We start from the raw sequence: 21,119 nt of genomic DNA, 5'->3' as shown, positions 1-21,119 counted from the left end.
AGAAGAGGTTCGTTAAACTCTTTATTAGCCTTTTTACAATTCACTTAAAAGGGGAACAGATTTATCGATGGAAACTTAATAACCAAAAACAAAAAAGCAGCTGTGTGATCAAGTTAACATTTTGGGATTCTCATATAGTTACACATTAACTGGTTTCACTGTGCATCCACGAGCCTTTAAAGGCAGGATCAGCTCTAACAGATGTCACTTTTAATGGACCAGATCGGATCATTTCATGGTGTGTAATCAGAATCACCCACAGAATCTGATTTTTCTCACAGCTGAGCCACATGGTCAAATCTCAAGCTGTCATTGGATAATTCAGGCCCACCGCGGTCGCGCTGGAGCCGACAGGAGCGACAGAGAGGTTCCCCTGGTAGGATAATGTTGATGTTCTTGGCATCTATGTTATGTTAAGTGTTGTCGAGCTTTGATGCCAGTTCTGCAGGCATAACCTGCGGGCTAAATTTACACAAATCAATAGCAGAGGATGGTGCTGCTTTCAGTGTTGTGTTGATATAAGACCTTTTTTTCCCCCTCCATTTCTCGGTCTCATTGGGCAGCCTTCATTTCATCTTGTAGTCTTCAGGTCTGTGGAAAAAATACAACAACGCATTAGTATGAAGGGTGGGGAAAGGACCGATTACAAGGAAAAACATGGATAGAATGGGACAGATGAGAGAGTGGGCAGATCTTATCTCTTTTTTCCCCCCGCCCCTTTTTTCAAAATGACTTCAGAGACTGTGTCGTTGTTTTCGGTTTTTCCGCTTTAATTTCAAGCAGAGTTTGCAGCAGACAGATATTATCAGAGCGTGCTGTATTGGTTTTGATACAAAGTAGAAAAAATGTTGTTATCAAATGTAATAGCTCTGCTATCAGCTACACCCGTATGCTGTCGGTTTTCTGTGTCTGAGCACTTGTTTGTGTGTTGACTGTGTGCATGTGTGTTGTACAGGGGTGGACAGGGAGCTTACATTCAATAATAATTTCTCGCCTGGGCTCCAAGGTTTTTCTGAGAGAATATTAACAGTGTGTTTAATAAAGGGGAACGATTGAATCGCCCTGGATGACCTTAACCCCATCTCCCCTGACACACTCACACGATCAGTAAAATGACTGAGCCAGCGTGTGAGCGAATATTAACTAGACTGAGGCCTATCTCTTAAATAAACCAGGATTAGTTTGACCTTGATGGCCACACAGCGACCAGCCTCAGCACACAGACTGATTGGCTGAGGAGATTGAAGCAGTAAACAATAAGAAGTAGCTCATTTATCACCTCGCACAGGCACACACTCTGACAGCAGTGGTGAACGCAGCACCGACATGCTGTACATATCTGCACAAGGCATATACACAGAGTGAAAACTAATGTCAGAGAACACAAATAAAACTATTGGCCCTGTGTGGCACCACTGTACCTTAACAACACGTCCTGCGTCATCACTGTTCAATAGGACGAGGAGCAGAAGAGGGCCTGACCTTCGACCTGGGGGTGGAGCTATCCTTTTAGGAACCAAATCTGCATGAGCCAGTCCCTTCAAATGCTGACACTATTCTCATGTACCCCTAAATAACTATATTGTTTGAATACATCTACTTGGTGGTTTCATTTATTTACTAGCATTTTTGGTTTGCTGCCTCAGAAAAGTTACAGTTAGACCACATAACACTAGCAGTGCTTCTAAACTCTGATCACTCGAATGCTCATTTTAGGTTTTTCAGGGGTTCCCTGCTCCAACACACTCAATTCAAACGATCATCTTTAACCTGCATGCAAAACCTTTACTAATATTTTCCTACTCAAGTAGGAAAATATGTATACAGAGGGGTGAAAACACTGATTCTAAAAACTGATATTAGTTTAGTTCAAATGTGCAAAACGTTAGGATCATACGAGCTAAATTGTTCATTTGACTGTTGTGAAGCAGATTTGGTTTTGATTCTGAGAGTCTGAGATTTCTGTGTCGACACAGAGGAGATCAATGGTGTTTTGCTTGTGGTGTGTGCAGCACCGCAAACAAAAAACATCAGCATTATTTCCAACAAAACAATGTCAGTTTTGCTCCAAAAGATCACACCACATAAAAAGGAGGAAGAACATGACGAATTTTGCCATTTTGCTCAGTGTAATTGTTAACATGCACCGAATCCTGTTAACAAAATCCCATTAACATTTATTGAAGTGGGACATCACAGAGGCATCCAGCATCTGAAAACCACAAAGGAAACCTAGCTGCAGAAATAGATTCATGTGTTTATGGGGGTTTTTACATAGAGAAAGTACGATGGCAGGAAAGCAGGGTTTGGATTTGCCAATAACAACAATACATTTGTTAAATCCTGATTTAGCTGCTGTCTAAAATGTTTACAACAACCTGGAGAAACAAAATCCAAGCTTTCGAATTAAGCACCTCAGACTGGGTACAAGAAAGACCATCAGAGGTCCTGGGTGCTGAGCATGTCCGGTGGGTGAAGAGCAGTGACCCTGACTCAGAAGCAGCTGGGCCGCGGGTGAACGGATGGATTGATGGATGAACGGATGCAAAGGCTACTGCTGAGCAGGTGAAGCAAGAACGCTCTTCGTTAACCTGTCAGAACGATGTTTACTGCGGCTGAGGCCGGGGAGAACGGCACGATATTATCATGCCGGCAAACCGCGGGTCACAATGCCAGTCTAATCTCCAACCAGAAAATACTTGACTCAGAAAAGCTATGAATATGATTAGGCCGAGTAACAGATGCTCTCTCACACATCCTTCAGAGAAAACTTGTGTATCCAAGCGCTCAGGAAGTGAGGGAATACAGCTGATTTTCCCAGTGTGCATCTGAGAGAACCGTCCTGCTCTGTTTTTGAGGTTTGGCTCCTCGTTACGATGTACAGTGTCCTACTTTTTTACAGCTTTTCGATCGAGCTCACAATGAAGCCAACTTGCATCAACTTAAAAAAGAAAAAAAAGTCAGCTTGGGGACAACTACTCCTATTTTCATGTAGTAGTGCACACAGGAGCCAGCTCCTTAGTGGTTCAGCACTTCAGTTCTTTGTGCATCGCGTCACATAATGACAGCTCTAAGTTGGCTGACAATCATTCGCACGGCAGCTACATGTGTTTGTAGTTACGATGAAAAATGTTGCACTTTTTTTTCCTGCTTGAGGAGAAACTGTCATGTCACAATGGCCACAAAAAAAGGAGCTGTCATACATTTGAATTAGATCCATTTGTGTGCGTGTTGCTTAGTAAGACCATGAAAACATTACAGGACTGCGTCAAAGCAGAAGAAGGCAAACCTGGGTCAAAACCTTCCCGTCTTTTAAATATCTGAAGATTGTGCCAGCACACACACAAGTTCATAAGTCGTCTGTTTCTCATTTTAAATGCTTAATTTAAAGCTTTGCACTGCTATTTTTTTTTTAAGATAAAACAGAGTAGGCTGGCATAGAGAGAGGGACTGTGAGATGGTACACAGTTCAACATCACCCCCTTCTGGACCATCCTCATCAACACAAGACTGAGTGTGACGCGTCACCATGAATGTTTCAATTTCTTCAGTATAAATGCAGCAAAATGGGAGACTGTGATAATTTCATTGGCCAATAATTTTCATCAACAACCTTTCTCGCCCCCCCCCTTAACGAAAATGTGACAACACTACGATGAAATGTGATGAATGTACTGATACTTTAATCCCGAATAAAAACGAGATGAAAATATTTTGGAGAGATGGCATGATAAGAACTAATTAAAGTTGTGTAGAACGGCGGGACGAGTTTGGAGGTGATCCAATCAGAAGTAATCTTGTGCGGTAAGGTTAGACGGGCACATTTGATCTGGTAAAACCAGCGCCCATCCTCCCTGTTTCTCATGAAAACGAGAGAAAATTTCAACACTTGGCAGAAAGATCAGAGTAGAAAAGGAAAATAAGACACTGAGAAACTCTCACCGGTAAAAATACGACAAACGCTTTCTTTTAATCGTCTGAATTAACTTTAGATTTACTCTGATGTAATCTTATGTTATTTAGTTGACTAAAAGCATTTAAATCCCTAAATTATGACTAAAACTAAATCAGAATTTGCTGTCAAAATCAACACTGATGGGAGTTTGGGCTTCTTTTTGGATATTAATTGAGAGTTACGCTTCTACATACGGTGTCCACAGCCTGGGGAAGGCATCGATTTCCTCCCGAGTGTACTCGCTGAGCTTCTTCGGTATTTCTCTGGGCTGAGGCAGCTCCTCTGTCAGGTTGGCTTGAATGTCATATGGCAGCTCCTGGAGAGAGGTGGATGAAGGAAACATTAAAGGCATTTGATCCAAGACACAAAAATTCAAAGAGAAAAGGGAGGAAATGGGAGAGAGGAAAGAATTTATAGCAACTGACACAAATAAGGAGACTGTGTGTTACAAATGGTGCCTTATTCAAAGGCCTGGAGGAGGTTTTAAGCTGGGAATAACACGGAGGAAAAGAAAAATAAATAATCAAAAAACACCAAATGTTCAATAGAAACACTGCCTAAACTGTTGTGAAATGCCTCAGGCTTAGAAACGTCATCTCTAAGTACTACTTAGATTCTGCTGTTAGGACCAAAGTCAGGTAATCAGTCGTTCCTCTGTATATGGACACATTTATTCACAGTATTACAAATCAAAATACCTGATGATGGCACTCCCACCATGATAGTAATTACAATCCGCTGTGTGTCAGTTAACAGCCCATCAAGCACTTTTTATGTTAAATTCATTCCAGAGGCTGTGATGTGTGACGCTGGCTCTAGCCAGTGTAATTTGAAACCAATCAATATGCTCTCAAGTGCCAAAAATGCACGCGAGGCATAATTCACTGCGGCGATGATACGACGCATCTGCTCCGCTTTAAATCAACGACTGAGACGGGACAGTTTGTCAACTCTGATAACCGATTGGACGCATTATTTACATTCAGCCTCAGCTGCATTTAATGACTTTTGGCAGCCAATAAGATGTCATTTTCCACAGTAGGCAGAAAACAATACTTCACTGACATCGACAGTCACTCGTTTATTTACGCGTCCCTATTTACATAATCCCAGTATTAGCATTCATTGGAGGTGTGTTTACTGGCCGCCCTGTAAACTTTAATATTTCCTCATTTTATACTGTTTTGGTGTACACTACCACCTAAGGGTCTCTTGAACAAATGGCCAGTTACATATGCTTTCAGGTACACACTTTGGGTTAATCTGACGGCATTTAAGTACCCTAGTTACTTTTAAGTAACAGCTGCAACAGTAAAGTTACCACATCAGACCCAAATAAATGGACATATCACCTTTAACATGGCGCAAGAATTTACACTAATGTAGTCGCGGCCCCCTCCCTGAGCCTGGCTCTGCCAGAGGTTTCTTCTTGTTAGAAGGGAGTTTTTCCTTCCCACTGTCACCAAGTGCATGCTTGTAGGACATTGTTGGGATATTTTCTCTCTTATTGTATTGTCTCTCTTATGATATAAAGCACCTTGAGGTGGTTAAATTGAATAATAAAATAAAATAATAAAATTAAAGCAAACTAGTCTAAATAAAGCCAAACAAGCTCCCCTATGAGTGGAGGCAGTTTAGCACCAAGTGGCACACAAAACTGCAGTTACAAAAGCCTAAACACTTCCCCAGAGTTGATGCTTATTAAAGTCAAACTACAATAAGTCTGAATGACTTTAACACAGTGATGAAGTCGGTGATGTCATGTCTAAATGTCTAAAAAGAGCTCATCTTCATGAGTCCTCGCCCTTTTCTGTGATTTGTTCTTCTTAGGGCATCAGCAGAAAGTGAAACAATGGCCTTAAAGATTCATGAGATGAAGTGCAGAGTCACGAGACAACTCTGGTTCCTCAATATTCTTGGTGACGCATCGTAAATATAGAGCTGCTGACAATCCATCCATCCTCTACCGCTTATCCTTGTCATAGGAAAAGAGACGGGGTACACCCTGAACAGGTTGCTAGTCTGTCACAGGGCTAACAAATTGAGACAGACAACCATTCACACTCACATCCACATCTAAGGGCAATTTAGAATCACTAATTAGCCTAACCCCACTAACTGCATGTGTTTGGACTATGGGAGGAAGCTGGAGTACCCGGAGAGAACTCATGTAGACACGGGGAGAACATGCAAACGCCACACAGAAAGACCCCAGCCAGATGATGGAGCCGAACTTAGAACCTTCTTGCTGTGAGCCAACAGTGCTAACCACTGCACCACCTTGCCGACCAGAACTGCTGATAAGTAAAGCTTTAGACAAAAGGGAGAGAGACTAGCGCTTCTGACAAGAGGACAACAACAACCAGATTTAGTAAAAAACCTTAACCTCACAGCCATGCACTCATTCTCTTAATGTACCCTGACTGTCTTTCATTAGTGAGATGATGTGAAACAGGGCTTACGTCTTCAGGAAAGATGTGTAATCGCTGCATCATGGTGCGCCGGTGCAGGTTCCGAGGCAGCATGCCGTAAACTGCTAACCTTACGATCTGGAGAGGAGAAGGACAATGAAAATATTGACATAAAAATATTTTCAAAAGTCTGTGTTTATAGCAACAAATTTTCTGTTTTTCTTATATTTTCTTCTAAATTGTTCCTCAATGCGAAGCAGGTTACACAACTTGGATGAAGTTACTGGATTGAGAGAGATGTTGGACAGACGCAGTGCTGACAAATCATTTATGTGTCCAAATCTATTTCTTCCTCTTCGCACGCCAACCCTTCAAATGTCACATCAACTAAATCACCTTCAGGATGCACGTCTGTGGTCGCTGACTGGCCTGAAACCAGCAGCTTAGTGCATGTCTCTTCTGGTTTAGTGCACTTCAGACTGGAGACCAGTGCAGGTCATGCACCTACATCGAGTCATTCCCGCATGTCAGGAGCAATTTTACGGTGTACTTTTAGCACACTAGCTGCATATGGGAAAAAAGTCTACAAACCCACAACTTCTGCAAAAAAACAAAAAACAAAACACTCTTACTGAGTGCACCACTGCAGAGGCATGCTTATCCTTCACACAGCTTCAGGCGAGGCCTTAACATGCAAAACTCACTTTTATACATTTAAAATTAAAAAAAATGTTTGATAGATGTCTGGGGGAAAAAAATCATGATAGATATTCTCCAATACTTAATGGATTTAATATTTAATGAAACAGAAAATGCTGTAAATATGGGACTGACTATAGTGAGGCAAGTACTTGAGTTACGATTATGTGCACTTCTTTTCGCCCACTGATGTCTCTGTCATTTTTGTAACGTTTGAATGAGGATCTGTGGAGATTTTCTTTCCCTTATATTCATATTTATTCATTTATATCTTCACCCTGTCTCTGTGTGCCTCGAGTTCATTCATCATTTTCTCATCATTTCTTTTCAAAAACATTTTTTTCAAGGGTTAAAAAAAACTTCCTAAAACAGCTGGATGCTGTTATTTTCTAATCACCTCTAACCAGAAGTATTGAGATGTTCAGGGACTGTGTAGCGGTGCAGAATAATACACATCTGGTTTTCTAGTAAGTGTCCCAGATGAATAAGGGAGCAGCTGAATGTATCTTTTATTTTCAGTGTGTAAATGAGAAAAGAATCAGCCCGTTTACATTTTATTTGTGCACTCGTAGCCCTTTCTCCTACGAGCCTCACACACACACACACACACACACACACACACACACACACACACACACACACACACACTTTTTATACTTTAGAGCTTTTATCTGTCACACATGGACTCTCCAGCGGATGCATTGGGGGTAACTTGGGGTTCAGTATCTTGCACACTGGAGGAGCCGGAGCCTGCAGCACCAACCAATAGTGATGTGTGATACCACTGATTTCCTTTCCGATCCGATACCAAGTAATATTCAGGGTGGTATCGACGATACTGATCCGATACCGATACTTTGTACAAAACGGATTTTATTTATTGTATCTCAAATTATAGCGTCATAATGATTACAGGACATCGGAATACCTTCTTCTTATCACTTAATAATGCAGAGTTCATCATATAGAAATAAAAAAACTAAAGTTGTGTGCTATTTGAACACCTTGCCTGCCTGGAGGACTAAAGGACTCCGTGAGAGACTCTCACCCTAGCAGCACCTGTCCCTCTCCTCCTCTTCAGTTCGCCTCAACATACGCTCGTCATATTTTGTGATATGATTTACTCTGAGGTGTTTGACAAGGTTAGTGATGTTGCCACAACCATACATGCCAACCCTCCCGATTTTTCCGGGAGAATCCCACCTTTCTCCAGATTTTCCACCCGGACAACAAAGTTGAAAAACCATATCGCAGAATTCATAGCGCGGCCCAGCCAATTCCAGTTTCCAACAATGACGGCAGCGACTTAGTTTTAATATCACTCTTATTTCTCTTTCTGGGTCGCAAAAAAACTTTTAACATATTTTCAGGTGAGAATGTAGCTGTGTAAACTTCAAATATCTGAGCCGACCGACACATCGTCTTCAAACCCCCGCGGTCTTTCACCACTCGGGTTAAACATGATGTACAAGTCACTTTGATAACTTAAAAATGTTCTTGTTTGGCTTTTTCAGTGTTTTATTTGTTCGTGAGTAAATCGGTTTGGCTGAGATTAAAGTTATTAGATTAGATTAAATTAAATTAAACTTTATTATTCCCTCGGGAGGGTTCCTCCGGGGTTTTCACACAGCTGAATAAACGTCAAACAGAAAACTGATTAAACAGAAGAGTTTACGTCAGTGTCCGGTTATATTTTAGACAGCAAGGAGCAGACGGCAGAGTTTCACTCCACCGAGGGAGCTCGTGACGTACTACCCGGCTTTCTTTAGACCGCGAAGGCCGGTCCTCAGGTGGAAGCAGCCTCTGAATTTGGACACCCCCGCTGTTTCCGGGCCGGCCAATAATAACGGTGACATTTAACGTATTTTATCCGATAAATAAACCCTGTAAAATATATTTATCCGCCCAAACAGCCCTTTTGAATGTCTCCCTAATTCTGAGGTCTCAAGGTTGGCAAGTATGGCCACAACACCTCACTTTTTTTGCCACATTTATTGCAAACCACGGCTCAGCTGTTTGTGGAGGTAAAATACATCCGCACAATTACGCTCAGCCATTGTTGTGAGTGCGCGCCAAGGGGCTGCGAGACATTTATACAGCCGTATTTCGCACATGACTATGAAAGGCGGAAGAGGAAGTAGTTCCTTTGAATGTAGGCAATCTGAATGTTATAGTTTCTTTCCACTGTGTTCCTGTTAATGATAAACTACAAATTTACTCTAAATTACTAAAATATCGATATTTTAATGTGAGAATCGATTCTAGAACATAAATGATTGGTATCGGAGGAATCGATATTTCAGGATCGATCCGCACATCACTACCAACCAACTACAGTGCCCATTTTGATTATAATGACGTGACACCAGAGTACATGCTTGTGTCAGGACTGATTCAATAAAAAGAATCAATGACCCTCACTAGAGTTATCCTTCAGCTCCTGTTCTGTTGTTGTTCCTGTTTTTTGAGTCGCTGCTAAGTAACACAGGAGTTTGCATCATTTGTTAAATACAGTATGCAGGTCACAGTAAGTTTGCCTGGAATAATCATGGATTCATGTAAAATATTATGTAAAAAAGCTGCCACACTGGGCTCTACTCTTCTTTCTACACAGGAGAAGAGTTCATTACCTTGAAATCATAAATATGCATCACAACCAAAATCCCAAGAATTATCCTTAAACTGACATTCTTGGTCTGAGTTTCAGAAAATATCAAAATACCTCCATCAACCAGCACAAATCCACTGCTGCTTAATCCCACTCCTCAGCACTTTATATTAATATGCATGAGCAGCACATACGAGGAAAGGGATGAGTGTCAAACCAGGAAGCACCTCCACTGCAGAGCATGTGGCACACTTATCTCTGTGTGGTTTAATTAATCATACCTACAATATAATCAAATTCTTGGTGTGAGCTAAGGTTTAAAATTCACTCTAAACAACACAAAGAGGAGAACAGAAGCCAGCAGCACTTACAGCTTTTGGGTCCTTATGATGGAGCTGAGCAGCTGTGACTTGTTTGAATCCACCAGGGTACCTTTAAAAGAAAATGAATAAATTACGACAAATCTCTGCCAGTCCAATTTTATTTCATGAACTGAAATTGGCATTTATTGCTCTGATGATGCTTTTTTAGTTACCAGTTCGGATTATTTTTTCAAATTAGCCCAACATCATGCTATCCATTTTACAGAAATACACATGCTGAAGGCAACATTTACTGTAGTATTTATATGTTCATGTGAAAGCCAGCAGGCTCACTGAAAATCCAGAGGTAATTTTTAATTATAACGTTTTGTGAAGCAGTGGCTGCTGCTCTCATTAGGAGGCGTGTGTGGATGCAGACTTTGAGTCAGAAGAGGAGGGACTGTGACGTGAAACAATGAAACGCAGTATATTCTAAATCTGAGGATTTCTGTTCATACAACTGCCAGAAAAATGTTGCAGGAAGAAACTTGAAAATTCTGATTTAACTTTTCAGACTGAGCTTACACAGCAAAGACGTCAAATCAGACATAAACGAGTATTTCTGCTGTTCAGTAGAGCTGGGCGATAGAACGATAACGATATGTATCGCGATATAACTTTTTCTCGATAGAAAAATTAAACTATTGCGATAGACCTCGCCGCTCTTGTCCTCTTAAAAAAAAAACCCAGCCAATCCAAATTACGTAGCGCAGAGCCGAACCAATCACAGCCACAGCGTCACGTCGCGTGACTTGTTACGTACAGCACAAGTGCCACGCCGCACATGTGTATTTGTTTGGGAAGCAGCCAGCCACCGTACCGCCCGGGTAATGGAGAAAATGAGTGTGCCGACTAGAAAAATCAACCGAGCGTGACCGAAGAGAAAACAGATGATGGTTCCAATGCCGGAGAGATTGTCGAACGGAAGAGCCATAGAAGTTCCGTAGTGTGAAGGTATTTCGACTATTTCAAGTCTGACAAAAAACAGAGTAGTGTGCACTGTAAATTGTGCCGAAAGCAAGTCTGGAAATACAATAAACTGGTGCATGCGCTACGTCCACACGTACCCGGGTATTTTTGAAAACGCAGATTTTTCTATGCGTTTGCACCTTTCGTCCACACGTAAACGGCGTTTTTGGTCACTGAAAACGAAGATTTTTGAAAACTCCGTTTTTGCATTTACGTGTGGACTAGAAAAACTGAGAAAACGCAGCGTCAAAGGTGTGCGCATTTTTTGACGTCACACTGTGCGCCACGTTATTGTTTCGGTGAAATGAATTTCTACAATACTGTTACTGTTAATTCTACTCTCTGCAGTGTTTAAATGCTTACATATACACACAGTTACTGTCCCTCCACACATACGACTCGGTTCTGCTTCTATGCCCCAGCTTTGTTTACTTTTCCCACCGAGGCTTCTAGACTTCTGATTGGCCAACATTTCGGCACGGTTAGGAATCTAGCGCCACCTGCTGCTTTGGCATGTTCATAGCAGCGTTTTCCTTCATTTCTGCCTTTATGTGTGGACGGGATTATTTTTTAAAACGAAAACGGAAAATCTCCGTTTTCAAAAATACCCGTGTACGTGTGGACGTAGCCTCAGTCTCTGACTGGAAGCGCTAATTCGTCATTCGGCTTTTGTCAGACTAAAGTAACTGTTAAAACTGTTTGAAAAGATAAGCTATACAACAAGGAGAGATTGAGAATTTCCTTTTAGTTCTCAGTTTATTTGATATTGACAAAAGTTAGTCAGTTTTGTCTGTTCTTCTGTAAAACAAACTAAGATTTATTTTTAGAATTAATATTTTGTTTCTAAGTGGAATTGACAATTTAGTCTGTTTCGTTTGTTCTATTTTGAAACTTAAACGCTTTAGCGGCTGCCTTTTGTATAGTTTGCAATATTTGCCTTTATTTATCTGAAAAGGTCTCATGTTCCTTAAGTACATCTGCCCTGTTGAACTTATTATGGGAAATAAATATTTAAATAAAAACAAGCTGCTGATTATTTCACATTTTACTTGTGAGCAACGGCACATTTAAATCTTACAAATATAGTTATTTGGCTTATATCGTGATAGATATCGTTATCGCCTGAAATGAAAAAAACATATCGTGATATGAAAAAATCTTATATCGCCCAGCTCTACTGTTCAGTGACCCAAAAAACCTCATTTACATCACTGTTGGCAGCAGACTAAACAAAGCTTTATGTAGGCCTCGCTTTGTCCTGCTTTGAACTGGAAACATGAAATTAAAATCATGACAGATGGCACTATACACTTACCCCGTGTGTGATGAGTAGACTTTCTGTTCCCATTTGTTCCCAGAGAAAGCTATGTGTTTGCTGTTTATCACCACCACATGGTCACCACAGTCACCTGTGAAGATGTTCAAAAGGTTTGTTTTCAGGCTCAATGCATGATTAAAAAGCCACATTATTCTGTTTTAAAGAGAGGAAGACTAGCACATATAGCTGCTCTACCAATGACGCCACTACTAAGAGCAGAAGCTACCTTGTGAGACTAAGGCTTAGCTTTACTAAAACATATTGTTATTCCAAAGTATAACTGAGAAGGAAGGGAAAAACATTTTTAAAGCTTGTCCTCTGCTGCCACCATGTGGCAGTTCTATATAAAAGTAGATGTTTCTGTCATAATGTCATAATCCAGACGAGGAAATCCCAAAAATTGATTCTGTTTAACTGGATGTAGTGTTTTCAGTGGTAGAAATGTTTCATCACTCATCCAGGTGACTTCTTCAGTCTCAGCTGACTGCAGGTTTCCCCAACCTTATAAAGGGTACATTTGTACAATGACTGCAATTAGAGCTGGGCGATAGAACGATAACGATATGTATCGCGATATAACTTTTACTCGATAGAGAAATTAAGCTATCGCGATAGACCTCGCCGCTCAAGGTCAGCCAATCCAAATTAAGTAGCGCAGAGCCGAACCAATCACAGCCGCAGCGTCACGTCGCGTGACTTGTTACGTACAGCACAAGTGCCAAGCCGCACGTGTGTTTGTTTGGGAAGCAGCCAGCGGGTAATGGAGGAAATGAGTGTGCCGACTAGAAAAATCAACCGAGCGTGACCGAAGAGAAAACCGATGATGGTTCCAATGCCGGAGAGATTGTCGAACGGAAGAGCCATAGAAGTTCCGTAGTGTGAAGGTATTTCGGCTATTTCAAGTCTGACAAAAACAGAGTAGCGTGCACTGTAAATTGTGCCGAAAGCAAGTCTGGAAATACAATAAACTGGTGCATGCGTCACACTGTGCGCCACGTTATTGTTTCGGTGAAATGAATTTCTACAATACTGTTTCTGTTAATTCTACTCTCTGCAGTGTTTAAATGCTTACATATACACACAGTTACTGTCCCTCCACACATACGACTCGGTTCTGCTTCTATGCCCCAGCTTTGTTTACTTTTTCCCACCGAGGCTTCTAGACTTCTGATTGGCCAACATTTCTGCACGGTTAGGAATCTAGCGCCACCTGCTGCTTTGGCATGTTCATAGCAGCGTTTTCCTTCATTTCTGCCTTTATGTGTGGACGGGATTATTTTTAAAACGAAAACGGAAAATCTCCGTTTTCAAAAATACCCGTGTACGTGTGGACGTAGCCTCAGTCTCTGACTGGAAGCGCTAATTCGTCATTCGGCTTTTGTCAGACTAAAGTAACTGTTAAAACTGTTTGAAAAGATAAGCTATACAACAAGGAGAGATTGAGAATTTCCTTTTAGTTCTCAGTTTATTTGATATTGACAAAAGTTAGTCAGTTTTGTCTGTTCTTCTGTAAAACAAACTAAGATTTATTTTTAGAATTAATATTTTGTTTCTAAGTGGAATTGACAATTTAGTCTGTTTCGTTTGTTCTATTTTGAAACTTAAACGCTTTAGCGGCTGCCTTTTGTGTAGTTTGCAATATTTGCCTTTATTTATCTGAAAAAGTCTCATGTTCCTTAAGTACATCTACCCTGTTGAACTTATTATGGGAAATAAATATTTAAATAAAAACAAGCTGCTGATTATTTCACATTTTACTTGTGAGCAACGGCACATTTAAATCTTACAAATATAGTTATTTGGCTTATATCGTGATAGATATCGTTATCGCCTGAAATGAAAAAAACATATCGTGATATGAAAAATCTCATATCGCCCAGCTCTAACTGCAATTAACACCACTGAAGAACAATGGGTGGGATGAAGGCCAGTAAGAAATAAAGTTCTCCTTTTTACTTCAAGTGCTGCTTCAGCTTTTACCTCTGCAGTGCTGTACCACAACATGCTTAAACTAAGGGTTTGTTGTGGTTTAAAAACAATACCTCATATATACACAATGAAACAGTTAAAGTGAGTTACAGTGAGAATTTGTTCATGACTGTCTGGTGAGTGTGAGATGGAGTTCCTACTCACTCAGAGCATGGTAGATAGGTTTGTGTTTCCCCTGTAATCTAATAGAACACATAGTTGCAATCTTCCCAGGCGGCTGCATCCTGGCATCAATCAGGAACCAGGAACGGGCAAAGGTCGCCCATTGCTGAACGAAGTCAAGGAGAAAAACTTAAATTACATATGCTAACAAGCTGAGACATCTCAGCATCAGAAACCAAAGAAGGCCTGTTAATTTTCCAAGCTCCAAAATTGTAAAGATGGGCAGCTTAAAATAATGGACATGCCAAACTGTCCCTTCAAACTATAGTTGGCAAAATGTTTACTCTTCCTTGTAGACAATTTTAATATCCTAACCTTTCAGCAATTAGTCAGCTGCTAAGAGAGAAAACTGGTTTCTTCTGATCTTTTTCTCCAAAACACTTAACCTGACCGGTCCCTCATTTCTAATCTTAGCTATCCTGGTCACTCCAAGCAAAACTTTCAGCATCAAAACTCAAAACCATACATCATAACAAAGTCTCGCTACCATCTTGTAAACCTCAGGGTAAAAAGTTATTGCCAGTGTTTGTATATATTTTTTAATGTCTACGTTATAATCAACCCAATCCTTTCTCCCAGTTAAAATATATTTATAGAACTGGTGTCACAACAAGACATTTGTAACATTTGTCACTGAGCAGCTTCTACCTGGTTACAGAAATACTCTTTCTGGTTCAAAATGACAAGACATCTTTCATGAGATAAAATATAGATCAATAAATCATTTAGAACAGGTGAAATGCATTTTCTGGTAAATACAGGTGGCAAATGATCATCATTTTTTTAAACACTAGATCATGTGTTTAAATTATTTTAAGTATTTCTTACTTCTTACTACAGAGCCAAGTAAGAAGTAAGATAGAAATGGTGGCGAGGATTAAATCTCATATTAAGACAAAACTTAAGAGTCTGTAGAAGAACTGTTTCAAACAGCTAGCATCAAAATAGCAGTATAGCAACTCTCTAGGATAAAACCATATGAGAAACGACGTTAAGTCAAAGACTAGACGTTTTAAGTGGTACATTTCACTAACTGAAGGTTAGAGTTATAGTAAATGGACAATAAGACCTTCGATTTCTTTTAGAAAGCCTCTTAACTACTGGAGGCAGTGCACTCGTTCACAGCTAGCTGTTAAAATTTCTCTCATGTAACAGTGTCAGTGCCGTTCAGCGACGCTAGCTACCAGCAACCGCAACCATTAAATAACAAAAAATACAAACATAAGGTGGAACTAATGCAGCCCACAGCGTCTCAGATTACCTGTGCAGATCTGGAGAAACTGGACATTTTAGATTAAACTACTAGCGCATCCTCTAAATAGTTGACCCCAACGTGAGCTTCGGTCCGCTACGAAATTATATTCGGTTGAAATAAGATATTTTTAAGGGTTCCTAGGTTCCAAATTAATCTATATTTATCGTGAGCTCATGTAGTGTCCGGCACTACTGTATATTCACGATTATACATATTTTAACTGACAGTATAGCTCGATATTTAGCTAAAAATTAGCTTCAATTATAATTCTGTAGTATTTAGTTTCTACCCGGTGGTATTTTTACGTGACATCTTAACGTGGTTACCTCACTTCCTTCTCGCGAAAGAGAGAGCGGGGAAATTTGACGGCCCTTCTTTGGCAGAGTGATCAAATTGCTTTGACTTGTTTGTTATTAGAAAAGGAGTGTTTGCTTTGGTTTGTTTCCCTCTGTAAAACTTTTGGTTATTGTTGGCCATTTATTGTTGATATAACCTGCCGTCTGACTGACAATGAGGACTTTAGAGGAGGTGCGGGCCACTCTGCAGATCGCCAAACTCAAAGAGGAGGACTTACAGAAAACTATCCACTGTCTGTCCTTTGGGCCAAACGTTTCATCTGCGGACTACTGCCTGATGGAGCTCGACGACACACTCTGCAAACACATCGAGGCTGGCCAAAGGTAAAGCTGATTGTAGTGAAAATTCCCGTGAAGAGACTGACAGCAAAGAAAATGTTCCTCTGCTAGTTTGGGGAACAAGTCAACAACCTTTCAAAGTTATTGTGGATTTAGGTTTTAATGATTGATTAGTGAAAGTGTAGGAACTACAATTTTCTGCTTCAGAAAATCAGAGCTGAAGTGCAGGGTGGACGTGCATGAAGCTATATGTAAATATAAACTAATTGACCACTTTTTTAGGTATACCTGTTCAACTGCACATATAACGCAAATAGCTATTCATAGCAGTAGCTCAGTGCATTTAGGGATGTAGACATGGTTAAGATAACCTCCTGAAGTTCAAATTGAGTTTTAGAATGGGGAAGAAGGGTGGTTTAAGTGACTTTCAACATTGGTTGTTGGTGCCAGACAGGTTGGTCTGAGTATTTCAGAAACCGCTGATCTACTGAGATTTAAATAGAGTGGCCTGAAGAGAGATAATATCCAACGAGTGGCTGTTTTTCTGGGAGAAATCCCTTGTTAATGTCAGGGAACAAAGGAGAATGACCACTTAAAGCTAGCAGGAAGGCAACAGTAACTCAAATATCCACTTGTTACAGCCACGGTCTGAAAAAGCATCTCTGAATGCACAACAGGTCAAACACCGAAGCAGATGGAGTACAGCAGCAGAACACCACACCAGGTGTCACCCCTGTCAGCTAAGAACAGGAAACTGAGGCTACACTTTGCACAGACCGGTCAAAATTGGACAACAGAGTTGAAAAACATTGCCTGGTCTGAATACTCTCAATTTCTGCTGTCACATTCAGATGGTAGGGTCAGTATTTGTCATGAAAACAGTTCAGACTTGTGGTGGTTTTGTAAGACAGGGAGAGATATTTTCTTGACGCACGTTAGTGCTAAAGGACCATCGTTTAAATGCCACAGCCTACCTGAATATTGTGGCTATCGATCCTTTTGTGATCAGTGTACACATCTCGTGATGGCTGCTTCCAACAGGATAACATACAAAAACTCAAATCATCTCAAACTGGTTCCTTGTATCCACAGTCACCACATCTCCACCCAGTAGAGCACCTTTGGGATGTGGTAAAACAGGGGGGTTGTTATTATGGATGTGCAGCTGACGAATCTGCAGCAACTGTATGATGCCAACATGGACAAAGAAATGTTTCCAGCAACTTGTTTAATCTAGTCCATGAAGATTAAAGGCAAATGGGTCCAGCTAGGCAAACTTGAAAGTTAAGTTTACCTGGTGATAACTAATAACTAACTTTTTTCCCTCTTTGCCAGTCTAGTGATTCGGGGCGATAAAGACGAACATGCAGTGGTTTGTAGCGACGACAAGACCTACAGTCTAAAAATAGCTGACACATCCAACCTGCTGCTGTTTCTTCCTGGATGCAGAACACCAGACCAGCTGACCGACACTGAGGACAGCTCTCATGTTGTGCACGCTCAGGTAGGACCTACACGGGTGTCTTTCTTTGACTGACAAGCACAAACTTATAGTCGGTGCATAAAAATAGATTCCTGTTGCAGATATGGGGGTTTTGTAACAGCTACTGGGAACTGAGGAAACAGCGACCAAGACTGAAGAAGCTAAAGAGGCTTTTAATGGAAAATCCTTACGAAGGACCTGCGTTAGGAGGGCAGCAGGAGAATACAGAGAACAGGGTGAATACACCCCGTTAGATCTTTTCATGTCGATGCTGATGTTGCTGTAGCTGTTAGTAACCAGTTTGCCCTGTTCCCAGTACACAATGCAGGATCTGCTGGAGAGGATTCAGGCCAGTGAAGAGGAGATAAGGACACACTTAGAGACCATCCATGCCTGTCAGATAGATGGTAAACAGTGATGTCATTTTTATTTAACATCATGACAAAACAGATAGCTACCAGCTCTTCAACAAGAGCATCCTTTTTCCTTCCAGGATACTGGCGCGTTCTGGACTTTGACTATGAGATGAAGCTGCTTGGTCATGTGACTCAGCTGGTGGACTCTGAGTCTTGGGCCTTCAGCAGGGTTCCCCTTCAGACCAGTTTAGATGAGCTGGCCCCACTCGAGCCCAGGTCTGTGATCCTTATCTTCACCTCCAGAGATCAACAAATAGTAACATAAAGATGCAGATGGAGTAAAGTTGCAGTGATTGTTTTTAACATACCCAAGTGACACAGTTTAAGAGGCTATAGTGACTTTCTGAGCTTGTATTTTATGGCTACATAGTGATGTTTCCTTTTCTGTTCACAGAGAGATGATCGAGCACTGTTTGAACTGCTATGGGAAACGCTATACTGAAAATGGTGAAAATTTGACCTTCGCACCACAAAACTAGAAGGATTGCACACAATTCTCAGCTGCTTGGTAATGAAATGTGTTTTGTGTCCTTTATCTATACAGGTGAAGTGTTTTATGCACTAAATGAGGACAAAGTCTGTTGGGGTATCGCACTGATGCTGCTGCACAATGCTGTCAAGTTCAACCTGAAGGAGTTTCAGGAGGTCTGGCAGCAGAGCGTCCCAGAGGGCATGAGTACAAGACTGGACCAGCTAAAGGTGAACCTGTACACCTTTTGTCCTTTATGATGTATTCAGAGTGAGAAAAGTGTTGGGAGTTAGAATATAAGCTGTGTATTTGGGCATTTTCATTGTTTTTAATTAAGGAAATCCTCACAGGCTTGGCATTCACTTATCCATAGGATTCCCCAGACATATCTTTAGTTTACTGAGTTTTTCTCTGTTTCTCTCTTAAGCCAGTGTGTATCCCGTTGTGTTTGAGAAGCTACTTTCCAGAGTTTAGCTTAGTTTCCTGACTGGTGTTGTCTGCATTGTATATCTTCCAGGGCATTGCCCTGTTGGACCGCACCTCCCGCCCAGAGACCATCTGCCTGCTGCGTGTGGAGGACCTCCCAGAGGACACGGTGGAACGCTTTAACCACCTTTTTACACTCCGAGAGAAATGGACAGAGGAGGATATAACACCATACATACAGTTAGTGTTATCCATACAAATTATTAAGGGCTTTAATTAAAGAAACACAAAGAGCTTGTGAGTAAACAGAGTCCCATTTTTTGCTTATTACAATGTGTAACGCTCCATTTCCTCATCCAGAGATCTGTGTGGAGAGAAACAGACCACCGGAGCCCTCCTGACCAAATACGCTCGGTCTTCAATGCAAAATGGGATCAAGGTTTTCAACTCCAGAAGGCCCGTGGCTACGTGAACACTCCTACTGTAAAGTTATTTTTACTGTTTGAAGATGTATCCATGTGAATCTGTTCATTTCACCCTGTCACTTTTTTGATGCTCTGTGAAAATCTGTTTGCTAAAAATGCCTGTTAGCACGTTTTCAGCTGCTCCTTTTTGTCTCATGTGTAAAATCATTGAATAATAAAGTTATCAGAAAAACAAGTTTTTGTTTTCTGTTGACAAACTTAGACCTTTTTTATTGTCGGCAGGTTAATGCAATGTTGGAATTGTCCACAAGGTGGTGCCATATGCGGAGTAATATACAGCTGTCAAAAGTTTATGTCCACTCATCTTGGGGATGAATGTCATGGTAATGATTTCTGGGTTTTAATGATTTCTTTGACGTGTTTCTTTTCCAGAGTGGAGTGACTGTACAGAAAACATCATTAATGACTTTCAAAAACAAGAATGCTTGCACAAGTTTGAATTTATTTTAGGTTTTCTTTAATCCACACAGGGTCAGACGTATACATATAGAATAAAATATATATACATACCCCCACTAATATTTTGTTATAAATCCCTTGGCAACCAGTCACTTTTGAGAATTCATCAATACACTTCTGGCTTCTTGATCTTTGACCCACATTCTTGGCAGAATTGGTAGAGTTCATTTAAATCAGTTGGTTTCCCAGCACAGACTCGGGTTGAGGCTTTGGGAAGGTCATTCCAAAAGCTTAATGTTAGCCTCCTTATCCTTTCCACAACCAGTTTTGTTTTGTGTTTGGGATCATTATCCTGTTGGAAAACCTAACTATCCAGGTTTTAACCATCTAGCTGTCAATCTGAGGTGAAGTTGAAGAGTAGTCCTCCATAATTTCATGCACTTTGTGAAATGTACCGGTAGGAAAACAGCCCAGAGTATGATGCTACCACCAACATGCTTGACAGGTGGTATGTTCTTAGCTTTGAAAGCCTCACCTTTACTCCTCCAAAGGTACCGCTTGTTGTGGCCACACGGCTCTTTGTATCGACCACAAAATCTTTCTCAAGAACACTTTTGGCTTGTCCATGTGGGCAGCTGCAACTTTCAGTCTCGCTCAAAGACATTTGTTTTGGAGCAGGGGCTTTTTTCTTTGTCGGCACCCTCTCAGTCCAGTAAAACTTACTTCACTGTGGACCGTCACGCTGGTGTTTCAGTAGTTTTCAGTTCGTGCCAGGGTTGAGCTTTGGTGGTTCCTGGGTTGATCCTGAACATCCTAACCAACCTCCAGCCATTTGAGGGCGACAGTTTGGGTCTTCTTTGAGATCTTGGTGACAAATCTTAAATACAGTTCTTTGAAATGCTGATCTTGAAATCTGTAGTTGTTTAGAAATGGCTCCAAGAGACTTTCCCAACTTGTGAAAATCTATAATTCTTCTTAGAGATTCCCTGAGTTCCTTGGACTTTCCCAGTATTGGCCAATCCAGTGAGTGCTGTTGATCAAATCCCTTTTATATTGGCAAAGGCAAACCACAAGTTGT

At 40.9% G+C, this 21,119-nt stretch overlaps 2 protein-coding genes across 2 annotated transcripts; one reads left to right on the top strand and one right to left on the bottom strand.

Annotated features, from left to right (window-relative positions):
- Window positions 1-7: 7 nt before the first annotated feature.
- On the bottom strand, window positions 8-15,881 carry mrpl13 (mitochondrial ribosomal protein L13). Its single transcript, XM_085291191.1, has 7 exons — window positions 15,735-15,881; window positions 14,456-14,579; window positions 12,320-12,413; window positions 10,045-10,105; window positions 6,418-6,504; window positions 4,150-4,271; window positions 8-591 (listed from the first exon to the last, which is right to left on the bottom strand). The coding sequence occupies exons 1-7, from the start codon at window positions 15,759-15,761 to the stop codon at window positions 567-569; spliced, it is 540 nt and encodes a 179-aa protein (XP_085147317.1). The 5' UTR covers window positions 15,762-15,881; the 3' UTR covers window positions 8-566.
- Window positions 15,882-15,935: 54 nt separating this feature from the next.
- On the top strand, window positions 15,936-19,919 carry dscc1 (DNA replication and sister chromatid cohesion 1). Its single transcript, XM_085291190.1, has 9 exons — window positions 15,936-16,408; window positions 17,699-17,867; window positions 17,948-18,082; window positions 18,163-18,253; window positions 18,340-18,478; window positions 18,657-18,709; window positions 18,807-18,961; window positions 19,249-19,397; window positions 19,518-19,919. Exons 1-9 carry the CDS (start codon window positions 16,239-16,241, stop codon window positions 19,627-19,629), a joined length of 1,173 nt encoding a protein of 390 aa, XP_085147316.1. The 5' UTR covers window positions 15,936-16,238; the 3' UTR covers window positions 19,630-19,919.
- The last annotated feature ends 1,200 nt before the right edge of the window (window positions 19,920-21,119 follow it).

The sequence above is a fragment of the Mchenga conophoros genome, linkage group LG11, assembly GCF_057382185.1.
Source record: "Mchenga conophoros isolate Kocher_MC1m ecotype Shallow Benthic linkage group LG11, M_conophoros_male_GT1.1, whole genome shotgun sequence".
NCBI classification, from domain to species: domain Eukaryota; kingdom Metazoa; phylum Chordata; class Actinopteri; order Cichliformes; family Cichlidae; genus Mchenga; species Mchenga conophoros.
The sequence above is the reverse complement of the archived record's forward strand: the minus strand, read 5'-3'. Positions and strand labels throughout refer to the sequence as shown.